Source organism: Podarcis melisellensis (assembly GCF_964234715.1).
Source record: "Podarcis melisellensis genome assembly, chromosome: 6".
NCBI classification, from domain to species: Eukaryota; Metazoa; Chordata; class Lepidosauria; order Squamata; family Lacertidae; genus Podarcis; species Podarcis melisellensis.
This window is the reverse complement of record NC_138538.1, coordinates 69,512,056-69,524,862: the sequence shown is the minus strand read 5'-3', so window position 1 is coordinate 69,524,862 and position 12,807 is coordinate 69,512,056. Positions and strand designations below refer to the sequence as shown.

The 12,807-nt window shown below is 41.7% G+C and overlaps 1 protein-coding gene and 1 long non-coding RNA gene across 20 annotated transcripts in view; one reads left to right on the top strand and one right to left on the bottom strand.

Moving 5' to 3' along the window:
* LOC309371537 overlaps positions 1-5,672 on the top strand; it is a 24,156-nt gene extending 18,484 nt beyond the window's left edge. For 8 of the 19 annotated variants that reach the window (XR_014169138.1, XR_014169139.1, XR_014169146.1 and 5 more), the window contains one exon: positions 5,272-5,672. This is a non-coding gene — a long non-coding RNA (uncharacterized lncRNA). Of the gene's footprint in view, positions 1-117; positions 243-2,663; positions 2,750-5,268 lie in introns of those variants that run through there. The other 11 variants (XR_014169144.1, XR_014169145.1, XR_014169150.1 and 8 more) reach the window with 4 other exon arrangements.
* Positions 1-12,807, bottom strand: part of LOC309371466 (calcium-activated chloride channel regulator 1-like) — a 24,184-nt gene extending 11,377 nt beyond the window's left edge. The window contains exons 1-7 of the mRNA XM_081914145.1: positions 12,286-12,807; positions 7,731-7,871; positions 6,645-6,795; positions 5,713-5,821; positions 4,490-4,658; positions 2,868-3,089; positions 435-659 (exon numbers count right to left, since the gene is read on the bottom strand). Of these exons, the coding sequence (XP_081770271.1) occupies positions 435-659; positions 2,868-3,089; positions 4,490-4,658; positions 5,713-5,821; positions 6,645-6,795; positions 7,731-7,871; positions 12,286-12,441 (1,173 nt within the window). The 5' untranslated portion in view covers positions 12,442-12,807. The remainder of the gene's footprint in view (positions 1-434; positions 660-2,867; positions 3,090-4,489; positions 4,659-5,712; positions 5,822-6,644; positions 6,796-7,730; positions 7,872-12,285) is intronic.

The following is a 12,807-nucleotide window of genomic DNA, read 5'->3' as shown; positions in this document are numbered from 1 at the left end:
TTGGTGAAATGGGTGTGATATTTTTTCCAGCTGAAGTAGCATTTGCTACTTCACTAATTTTAAAAGAAAGTAAATATGTGCAAAATCAAAATGGGTTGTTCCACCCTCTCCCTAGGTGCTCTTCAACTATGACTGCCATAGCATTCATTGGAAACACATGTCTGCACTCTAGGCTGGCCAAATACATTTTGCTTCCTGAGGCAAATCCGAAAATTGTGCTTCCCCCAAACTAGTATTCAGAGGTAGCATATTTGATGCATTTCTTGCTCACATGCTGATTCTGGATGGCTTTGCTGGACCCAAAGCCTTCCCACTGCACCACCATAAGAATCTGGAAAAACTTATATAATAATAATAATAATAATAATAATAATAATAATAATAATAATAATATCTTTATTGTCATTGCCCCCTCTCGGGGACAACGAAATTACCTGAAATCCTGTTCGCACTCCACCACATATGATAGTTCCTCCACCAGCTGTGGTAGGAAGTAAGGCTGTAAGTGTTTTGCGCACGCTGTCATTGCTGATCAGTTGCAAATCGGACTTAATTTGTGTTAAATCATTGAATGTGACAATTCCAACCCAGGATCCTGCTTCAATAATCTGTAGGAGGAATATTTCTGCTGCTTGCTTCAGTCGGTTGATGCGATTGCTCTGCATATGAATTAAAATACAACATCCATAGAGTTGTCAGTGCTTTGCAGGGAGCAAATAAAAAATTGATAGTTATAATTGTATAAAGAAATACCAAAATACAAAATTCTAGTAGAGGTAAAAACACTTTGGTTCTCACTGTTGGAAGCTATTGCGGTAAAGAAAAAGAATATGATAGAAGGGTGGACAACTTATTTATTAAAATGAGGGAGGAGACTATCAAAATAATTCAAGGAATTATCAGGAAAATTAGCAACATGGATACAATATAATTTAAACGAAGTATTTAGGAAAGATAGGACAGGAGGGTTTGGGGAACATATATCACAACTGGAGAGAGTCCTGTTGGAATGTACCATGTTCTGGTTGCCCCCATGTATAGGATGCCCCCTATTTTTTGGGACTCCAAATTAAGAAAATGGGGGGAAATTGCCTGACTTGTTGAAATTTGGGGTGGAGGGGCGGATTTCCCAGAGGCTAACAGCCACAGGTGTCTAACATGCCGCTGATCAGCTGTTCCCTCGCTGGCAATAACAGAGCTTTTTTGGGGGGGGGGGAGTGCTGAAGCTTTTTTTTTCAATTACTTTTAGCACTTTTCACCTTTAGGCAGTCCGTTTTTGCCGTGCGGAGTCTTTGCATGGCTTCAATTGTGTGTGGGCAGCGCAACGTTACACAGGAGGAGCACGGCTATTGAAGTACAGTGGTACTTCGGGTTAAGTACTTAATTTGTTCCGGAGGTCCGTTCTTAACCTGAAACTGTTCTTATCCTGAAGCACCACTTTAGCTAAGGGGCCTCCTGCTGCCGCGGTGCCACCGTAGCGTGATTTCTGTTTTTATCCTGAAGCAAAGTTCTTAACCTGAAGCACTATTTCTGGGTTAGCAGAGTCTGTAACCTGAAGCATATGTAACCCCTGCACCTTCCACATCAGCGAAATATCGCGCCTTGCGCTCCTGTGTAATGTTGCACCACCCACGCACAAATGCAGCTGCGTGAAGATGCTGCGCAGAAAAAACAGATCATACACAGCCTCTTCCACAGCAGTGGGCGGGCAGAGCAGGAGGAGGCAAGCAGACTAAGAATGCCCAGCGGGAAAGGCGCTGCCGCTCCAGTTGGCCGTGGTGATCAAAGATATCTCTCCGGTCCGCACCTTTCTCGAGTGGCCTTGTGCTCACGAGTATCGTTCATTTCAATGGGGCTTGTACCCCAATGGAACTGTTCTCTTGGACAATAATTATCCTATAATGTTTTTCTGACCGTTTTACAAATATCTAAATGCTGTTATCTCCTAGGCATAATAAACTCAGTTCCAGAATGGCACATGTCAACTTGTCATTAATAGCTATACAGTGGTACCTCGGGTTACAGATGCTTCAGGTTACAAACACTTCAGCTTACAGACTCCGCTAACCCAGAAATAGTACCTCGGGTTAAGAACTTTGCTTCAGGATGAGAACAGAAATCGTGTGGCGGCAGCGAGAGGCCCTATTAGTTAAAGTGGTACCTCAGGTTAAGAACAGTTTCAGGTTAAGAACGGACCTCCAGAACGAATTAAGTTCTTAACCCGAGGTACCACTGTATCCCAAACCTCTTTGTACCATTCTTCAATTTTATTTTCTAATTGCCCCTTCCATTTCCTAGCTATAATGATTTGTGCGGCTGTCAATAAATGTGTGAGCAAGTCCATAGCCTGTGAACCTTCCACCACATCATAAATTGATAGCAGTGCTATCTCTCGACTTTAACCCTGTGATTTCTACTATCCCCCTAAACACCGTTTGCCTTTTTTTTTTTTTTACATATTTACACCCCCACCACATGTGAACATATTTCCCTCTTTCCTAGCATCCCCTCCAACATAACTTTGAATATCCCTTGTTTATTTGGTTTAAACTAACTGGTGTTAAGTACCATCTCAAAACTAATTTATAATGATTTTCTTTTATTCTCATAGACAACATTTTCAGTGTTTGATGGATGTATTAATGGAATATTGAATGGCTTAGTTTTTATAAAATATGCAGGAATCTATGATATGCAAAATGAAAAGAGAAGAAAAGAGAAGAAGGGAAATCACTGATACTTCAAGATTGTTAAAATGAGTATTTTAAATTATATAACAGAAAAGTTAATATTTTTAAAATAAAAATCAATCAAACAATCAAATAAAAAGCAAATATATCCTATGGATATGGAAAACACAGACTCACCGAAGCCATACTTCCAGAAACATCAAGCACTAGACACAAAACTCTGTCTGGTGCTTGCAGCAAGAAGATAGTGGGATCAGGTGGGGGAACTGTTATTGGAGATGAGCTGGCAAAGTCGGGAGAGGCCATAATTACTTCCCAGGTGCTCCTGTAGTTGCACAGTTTATTCTGCAAATTTGTTGCTTTAATATTATGATTGCTTTTGTCACAGAACTGAGTAATCTAAATAAAAGAGAAGGAGAATTGGTCAAAATCCCACACTTTTTAGCAATTTCCTTATGAAGTGGTGTTGTGAAGGTGGACATTCTTTGTCATAAAAAAATGGCTGCAGGGTGCTATGTGGGTTTTTCTTTGTACGCATTTGTTGCCTTTTATCTCACAAAAAAATGTAGTGGCAAGCGTCTCCAAAGAGCCTGTTTCTGTTCACCCGCTGATCCCATGGCCAACAGAGTTAATAAGTTTGCAGCGGAGAGTGTCAGTGCTTGTGTGTGGCACCCAGGGTCAGTGGCAGACTTTGGGCTCTCAAATTTCAGCAGCCCTCTGTGTGATGCTAAAATCTGCCCTCCCTGCCTCTCATGCTCTGTTCTACAACATTTGGCACCCCCTGCAGCGTGGCACCCTGTGCAATTGCACCAGTTGCAGCACCCTAAAACTGCCTCTGCCCAGAATCCCATCTCTTTACAAGGCAATTGAGCACCAATAAGGGGGCTTCCTCTGCTTTCCCTGTAGCTACAAGGGTATCTCATTAATTTGTACTCTTTCAGAGGAAAGGGTGAGGGAGAAATAGCTGGGCAGCTGTTGAAGCTTGGCTAAACAAGGAGGAGGTGGCCTGTATTGGGTGTAGCTAAGTGCTATCCCTTGTTTTCCAGCATCCCAGAACAGGGAAGAAGCGGTTCCCTTTGGGGATAGAGGCAGCAGGCCCCTTCTTCCACAGGCAGCCTAATCGCTAATACTCAATTCTGATCTGACCAAACTAAGCCTCTTTAGACAAGGGTGCCAACCTGAATAAAACATTGGGGGTGGAAGGAACAGGTAAGCCCCGTCTTGCATAATCAATCACAAGACGTGGCACACACACCATTTGAATGGCAATGCCCATCAACTTGGGGGGGGCAGCCCACTCAAATATTTTATTGGGGAGCCTGAAGGGACCTTGGCCCCTAGGAGTTGGCTGCTGTACTCCTAGAGCAAAATATATATCAGGAGGCTTAGTTTGGTCAGAATTGAATATACACTTCCATAATTAATGCTAAATGAGCCACCATAGCTGCTAGAGGGCCATGAAAAGTTGTGCCCTGGGCTTTTTGGACTTGTCTACCCATGTACTATCTGAAACCAAAGGAGTGAAATGCTTGTCAGGTGTGATTCCCCCTCCCCCCAGCTCTCCTACCCAACTACTAGGTCAATACCATGATTTTTTGGAAACACAGTTTCTCCCAACCTTAGTGAAACAGCCAGCAGAATCTTGAAGTTGTTTTATATTAGTGGCAGGATTTAAACTATAATCTTAAGAAATAATATTTAATTTAGCCAAAGTTGAGTATGGACAACGTCTTGCATTTTTCAAGACAGACACTAAATAAGGAAGCCTATAGCTTCAAATTGATATTACACATACTTACTGAAGAGAGACTTTGCATATACATTATAGATGCTTGAGCAGACTGCGTTTTGTCTGGAATGAACTGGCATCCAGCTTCATACAGCTGAGTTCGGCTTTCAACTTTGCATTTTCTCGTTTTTCCTGGGCTAATTGGGAATATATATCGACCAGTGACACCAGCAGAGCATCTAATCAGTATAATAGAAGCAAATCTAGTTAGTTAAAAAGTCAATATATGGATTACATAGAGATTGTACTCATTTTTTTTTAATTGCAAGGGTTTCTTGGAGAAATATAACAATCATGCAACGCTTAGACATATATAAAAAATGGGAATCGGGACTTAGCAGGCTAATTCTGGATAAAATATTTTAAAGGGTTATGGAAGAATATTAGACATTACATATGAAGTTGATCATTCTGCTCCCCACCTTCTGCCAGTGTGACCATGGTGGGGTCCCCACTGTGGAGGCCCCACAGGCCAGGAGAGGGGAGTTTGGGTTGCACTCTGAGTGAATGAGCTGATTGATAATTATGCAGGGGAGGCAGAGAGAGAGGGTGGGTATTAACTGTGCGGCTGGCAGGTGAGAAGAGCATTGCCCCACTTGAGCAAACTCTTCTGTATCCTGTCAGAACCAGAACAGCAAGATTGTTTAGTTTAAGTTGTCTTTAAAAGAAACTGCTAATTGGTTAGTGTCCCTGAAAGGATGCTTTATGACTGTGTTAAACTAACATAACAAAGGGATGGGTTTAATGATTTTACAGTGCTGTATCTTTGCCTGTATTGAAACATGCTAGGAGGAAGGCACGCTTGGCAAATCCACACCGTGATCAACTCCCACCCGGAAACCAATGTTCCCACTGTGGAAGGACGTGTGGATCCAGAATTGGCCTCCACAGTCACTTACGGACTCATTGTTAAAACCGTGTTTATGGAAGACAATCTTACTCGGCTACGAGTGATCGCCAAAGAAGAGAAGATTGCAAAGGTGTATTGAGATCTCTGTAGTGACTTCTGCATCTGAGATTACTACCTTTTACTTACAAATATATGTTTAATGATTTCATCAACTTGTTTATTTTTGACCCCCAGTCGGGAATCTAACTGTATTCCCTACAATACTATCAAATTATAGGTTAATCTTCTGGACAATTACTCATACCACAACCAAACAAGTCCAAGGCAAACATCAGCCATAAAGGATTGGTTATATAGCTTGAGGTATACATTTTGGACAGTACCTTGTTGCTTCAGCTTGCTTTATCCCAGTAGTATAGAAAGGTGCATCGTTGTTATATTCATCAAAGACTCCCCATCTGAGGTGAGCCCATTCATGGACAAACACTCTGCCTGTGGAAGACCATTGACAAAGCTAATTGTGACACTATTCAGGTGTCCTGGGTACTAAATACTATGGATCCCTCACTCAGAACCAAATTATTTACTCAACTTCTTGATGGGATACTACTGGGCTACCCCTGTGAACCTCAAGCTATTACAGAAAAGGGCATTCCTCTGCTATGTACATTTTATGCCAATTGTTGATGACAAGCTTTTAAGAGCAGATATGGAAATGGAAGTCAAAGTACTTAGTCTGAAAGCATATGATACAGTAAGCTTCCTGCAGTGAAACAGGAACAAGTTCAGCTGGCTTCAGAAAGCAAGCTTTTATGGTCTGAAAATGTTCAGATGAACCTAACATGAAAATATTGCTAATTCCTTATATATATATTTAAAAATAGTTTTTACTAAGTTTCTTACAAATATAATACATACTAAAACAAAAAAGAAAGAGACAAAATCACACATAAACAAAAAAGAAAATAGGAAAAAACAAAAAAATATGTCAACAAATACCTAGACAATACAAAACAAATTAATTGGCTATTTAAACTTCTAACGTCATAAACATTTTTTGGACTTCCTCTGAGCCCTCCCATCTGAATTTCCTTGTATTTAAATGTAGCAGTTTTCTAATATCATTATTAAAACACCGTGTTCCAATTAAAATAACTTGCTAATTCCTTATATAAACTTAGGAGATATTAAGCAAATAAAACCAAACCATTCATGGTTTCTCAGTTCTTGCTCTGTTTATTGTCTTTTGAAACACTGACAATTTAAGATTGTAGAAATAAATAAAAATAATTTAAGATGAATTAACAGGTACTACCTCGTGATCCATAAACAGCATGCAAGCTGTCATTTGTCAGGAAATTAGGAGTGAAATGAATGTATCTTCCCTGTTCCCCACATCCGCCATACTGCAAGGTGTAGGGATCATCTCCATATTTCAGGTAAGGCTTTGCCACTATGACATCAGCCTAAAGTAAAATAGAACTTGGTTGAAAGATCACCAAAATACCTTTGATATTAATGCTATATGGTGGGTTTTGCCTCAGCAAACCACCCTCAGATTTTTGTTCTGCACAATTCTGGACCGCAGGATTGAATGGAAGTTTTTGCCTGAAACAAAAATCTCTTAAAACCGTTGGGATTCCATATTTCTTTTGAGTAAACACCTGTGTGTTTCATGGGACATGCAGCCCCATGCTATGCAGGTTGATTCGGAAGGAAGACATGATGTGTTCAGTTGAGCTTAGGCCCAATATATAGGATTGCAGTGTAATTTTCAATAAAGATGTGTACAGTCACATGTTACAACATAAGAGCCCTCAAGATCAGCTCAAGCATAGTTCACAAGCGAAGTGCTTAGAGGGCTGGGCTAGGAGACCAGGTTTTGAGCCCCCCACTCGGTCATGAAGCTCACTGGGTGACTTTGGGCCATTCACTGCTTCTCAGCCTAGCCTACCTCACAGTTGTGCAGGTTAAATGAGGAGGGATAAACTGTGTACGCCACCTTAAGCCCCATGGATGTTAAGGTGGAATATGAATGCAATAAATAACAATATCAAGTCTAGCATCCTGACCCTAACAGCAATTACCTAGAAGCTGACAGACAGAAAAGCAACAGCTAGTATTGAGAGACTCATTCCTTTTCAATGGGAAGTTACATTGAGGTATTATCGCTAACAGTCATGGCTCGAGAAATATATTCCATGAATTTGTCTCAGCTCCTATTAAAGCTACCAAAATGTAAGCCCCGGAATATTTGAAGAATTCTCCCCACCACCCCAAGCAACTATTAGATCAGTCTTATTTTGCAATTTCTGCCCCAATGTTTATTATTGCTATTTGCCACAATATTCTTTTAAATCCCTCAAGCACATTTAAATTTTAATGAATATGCCTCACTTACCTTGTCATAGGATTCTATAGTCACTCTGTCATATTCAGGTTTGGCTGCCCATGTCAAAGGAATTACAACTTTTACAGACTTGAAATAAAATCTTTGTTCTGTAGCACTGAAGAGGTAAGCAGATGCCTCTTTAATCATATCCTACAAGGAAAATAATGAGTGTTCAGTGGCTAGCATTCGTATTCACACTTGCAGAATGTGCACTGGGTCTTTTCTGCCCTCCCTCCTGAACCTGGAGGTATTTCATTTGAAAAGATTGGGGGATAGGCAGCCTTCCCTAACCTCCAATCTTTAAGTATACCAAGCTCCAATCTCCAGAGTAACTAAGGAGATAGTACAAGAATACTTGGCTAGTCTAGATGTATTCAAGTCTCCAGGGCCAGATGAACCGCATCCAAGAGTATTAAAAGAACTGGCAGATGTGATCTCAGAACCACTGGCAGTCATCTTTGAGAATTCCTGGAGAACAGGCGAAGTCCCGGCAGACTGGAGGAGGGCAAATGTTGTCCCTATTTTCAAAAAGGGGAAAAGAGAGGACCCAAATAATTACCGCCCAGTCATCAATACCAGGGAAGATTCTGGAGCAGATCATTAAGCAAACAGTCTGTGAGCACCTAGAAAGGAATGCTGTGATCACCAATAGTCAGCATGGATTTCTGAAAATAAGTCATGTCAGACTAACCTGATCTCGTTTTTTGACAGAATTACAAGCCTGGTAGATGAAGGGAACGCAGTGGATGTAGTCTACCTTGATTTCAGCAAGGCATTTGACAAGGTGCCCCATGATATTCTTGTAAAGAAGCTGGTAAAATGCAGACTTGACTATGCTACCACTCAGTGGATTTGTAACTGGCGGACTGACCGAACCCAAAGGGTGCTCATCAATGGTTCCTCTTCATCCTGGAGAAGAGTGACTAGTGGGGTGCCACAGGGTTCTGTCTTGGGCCCGGTCTTATTCAACATCTTTATCAACGACTTGGATGATGGACTCAAGGGCATTCTGATCAAATTTGCAGATGACACCAAACTGGGAGGGGTGGCTAACACCCCAGAGGACAGGATCACACTTCAAAACGACCTTGACAGATTAGAGAACTGGGCCAAAACAAACAAGATGAATTTTAACAGGGAGAAATGTAAAGTATTGCACTTGGGCAAAAAAAAATACAAGATGGGTGACACCTGGCTTGAGAGCAGTACATGTGAAAAGGATCTAGGAGTCTTGGTTGACCACAAACTTGACATGAGCCAACAGTGTGACGCGGCAGCTAAAAAAGCCAATGCAATTCTGGGCTGCATCAATAGGAGTATAGCATCTAGATCAAGGGAAGTAATAGTGCCACTGTATTCTGCTCTGGTCAGACCTCACCTGGAGTACTGTGTCCAGTTCTGGGCACCACAGTTCAAGAAGGACACTGACAAACTGGAACGTGTCCAGAGGAGGGCAACCAAAATGGTCAAAGGCCTGGAAACGATGCCTTATGAGGAACGGCTAAGGGAGCTGGGCATGTTTAGCCTGGAGAAGAGGAGGTTAAGGGGTGATATGATAGCCATGTTCAAATATATAAAAGGATGTCACATAGAGGAGGAAGAAAGGTTGTTTTCTGCTGCTCCAGAGAAGTGGACACGGAGCAATGGATCCAAACTACAAGAAAGAAGATTCCACCTAAACATTAGGAAGAACATTAGGAAGTGGAATTTGCTGCCAAGGAGTGTGGTTGAGTCTCCTTCTTTGGAGGTCTTTAAGCAGAGGCTTGACAACCATATGTCAGGAGTGCTCTGATGGTGTTTCCTGCTTGGCAGGGGGTTGGACTCGATGGCCCTTGTGGTCTCTTCCGACTCTATGATTCTATGATTCTAAGTAGAATAGATGCCCTTCAATATGCTCCTATTCTCTAATGGTTTGAACAGCAACTTGACATAAAGAAATTCAGTAAACAAAATCATTCTTAGTTTGGTGGAAAGCAATGAGAAAATTATGCTTCTTAACTTTCTGGGTGTGTAACCATATTGCTTATTCTTGTTTGCACTGCATAGAGTATACAACCATCTCTGTTTAGTGAAAAAGGCATTAGTAAGCCTAAGAGATGATTAACAGAAAATTCCCAAGTGGGATATTCGTATATTTTGGGAATTGTCTCCTCAAAAAAGCTTGTCTAGGACCTACCCTAGGAATGGGTGTGTGTGTGTTAATTTTTACTTTATTTGCATTTTAACGAGAAGCTAATTTGCATTTCCCAGACCAATACATGAACCCCAAAGACTCCAGCCTTGAGAATTTGCACTTTGCCGGATTGTTCAGTGTAGTTCCCTAAAAATGCATCTATTGGGGGAAAACAGCTACAGAAATGTAGGTATAAGAAAAAAACAATTCTCTCTGCATATATACACACTAGTAAAAAGTGCATATGATAATTTGTTTAGTAGGACAAATTCACCCTAAAATATCTCCATCTTCATTTACAAATAAAGCAATACAATATAGAAAAAAATACAAAGGGTTGAATCCATGCTAAGGCTGTAACCCAATCCCCTCTTATGCCAGGCTGGGAGAATTGGATTGAATGGCATCTCTGTGCCCACTTCCACTGGTTCAGTTGGTCTCCCACTGGTGCCAGAGTGACAGTTGTGCCGCTTCACCAGGGCGGACTCCCCCTTCTGCTTACTGAACACCTGAGCAGGTGGAAAGTCTGCCCAAAGGCAACAAAGCAGATCATTGTGAGGCCAAGGTGGTGCTGAGCAGGCTCAGGATCTGCTCACCAGCTTGGATCTGGCACAGGAACTGCAGGGCATCCAGTGTCTCTATTTTCCAGGCATGTCCTTGATTTAGGGAAGCCATCCCAGTTTTTTATTTGATCCTGGCATGTCCCGTTTTTCCTTAGGATGTCCCTATTTTCATCAGAGAAATGTTGAAGGGTATGCAGTGGCAAGCTTAGACTGCCTTGTAAGTTAGGCTTCAATTTTTGCTCACTTATCTGGGTGTACAGCCCGTTGAACTCAAACTTCTGAACAGACATGCATAGGAACATGCTGTTTGTTGCACTTAGTTCTTATTGAAACTAATGGGACATAAGCCATGACCAACTAACTGCACTGATTTTAATGGGACCAAAGTTCAGCTACCTTCCCATGATCTAGTTCATTGTAAAGCAAAGAGTATCAAAATACTGATAAAAATTCTGATAAAAAATTCTGATAAAAAACAGCACAGTTAAACCTGAAAGAGGGCTGTGGAAAATAAAATGCCTTTGTATGGCACTAAAAACGATGTAGACAAGAGGTGCATGAATATTTTGGTTTTGGTTTTTCTCAATTTATCCTTTTCCCATTCTTAAATTTAGTTCCCCACAGCTCTTTTTGACTGACTGACTGACTGACTGATTGATTGATTTTGTTTTTTAAAAACCTCAAGACGATTCGCCAGCATTTTAGTGTGAATTTCTCCTAATATTTTAAACTGAAGAGTGGCCTATAAATTCTTAAAAGAAAATTTTAAAAACTATACAAATGTGGCCTAAGATAACCTTGATTAGACATCTGAAAAGGTTGTGTGTTTATATGTTGCCCCTTAGTTTATTTCCATATCGCGTACAGTGGTACCTCCAGTTATGAACTTACAGTATTTCTCGCTCTGTAAGATGCACCTTTCCCCTCCTAAAAAGTAAAGGGAAATGTGTGTGCGTCTTATGGAGCAAATGCAGGTGGGAGCCTCTGCTCAGCGCTCCCTTTAAAGAGCCGCATGAAGCGTGTGTCCTTCTCCCTCCTCGGGCTGCCCTTCTCCCTCCTCAGGGAAAAGCTCCCAGGAGTAGCACATAAACTCCATGCGCTCTTTAAAGGGAGCGTGGCTCTTGGGGGAGCCTTAGCCGCAGCCTCTCCTGGGCAGGGGATGAAGGCTCCCCTTGCCCGGGAGAGGCTGCGCGCGGCTACCCCATAAGCCAGGACAGCCAGCGAGATCACTGCACTGCGATTCCACTGGCTGTCCTGGCTTCTGGGATTCAGAATATGTTTTTTCTTGTTTTCCTCTTCCCAAAACTAGGTGCGTCTTATGGCCTGGTGCGTCTTACAGAGCAAAAAATATGGTAATTCGTTCCAGAGGTCTGTTCTTAACCCGAAACAGTTCTTAACCTGAGGCACGCTTTCACTAATGGGGCCTCCCACTGCCACAATTTCACAAGAGGGACTTATAAGAAGGCTTGGAGTCACCACAAGTTTTGCAAAAATGAAAAAAAAAATATTCAGGAAAAGAAAAACCCCTTGAGGTTTGGGATACACCTGAAAAACAGCCTAATGAAAATTAAATGATGGACTGTGGCGGAGACCAGGAGAAGGTAGATTGGATTATCCTGGAGGAAGACATAGCTGAATAGAACAGAGAAGAGGAGCAGCCAACACTTTGACATTTTCTTATGGGTCCCACCTATATGCTTGGGCGCAGGGGTGTCCAGTAGCACCCTGGAACCTAGGCTTACATGAGGCACACTGCATTTCCCCAGCATATCACAGGTCCCTGAGGGGACAGTGATTCAATATATTCAGAAACATCTAACCACCTTACCTTTATGTTGTTGACAATTTTGTTGTCTTCAGCTACTGCAGGATTGATTGCAATGACAATGTCTTCAAACCCACCATTGTTGAGTTTTACCATGGTACCTGTCGCCCCATGTAGGAATTGTAACACCAACAGAAGAAGCCACCGACTGAACACCATATTTGCTTCTGCCACTTAGCCCTGTCCCACAGAAAGGACTAATAGAACGGGAGGGCTATTTATTCAAGTGCATACTGCTTGGTTTATGACAGGACTTTGTTCTGTCAAGGAAATTCTGCTATTTTTCTATTTCCTGATAGTGCCATCTTCAGGTAACAAACTGGTGAATCTTTAAGGAATGTTGTAAATTAATTCAACCCTGCACTTCCTTGTTCTGCTCACCATTAATAGATTGCAAACTTTTTTTTCTGAAGGTGTTGATATGAAGTTAGTCACAGCAACCATTCAGATTTCCTTATTAGAGAGGCACCTCTGGACATAAAAATCTGTCAAGGAGGTGGCAAATCTGGCTTCCAAGGAGTGTGC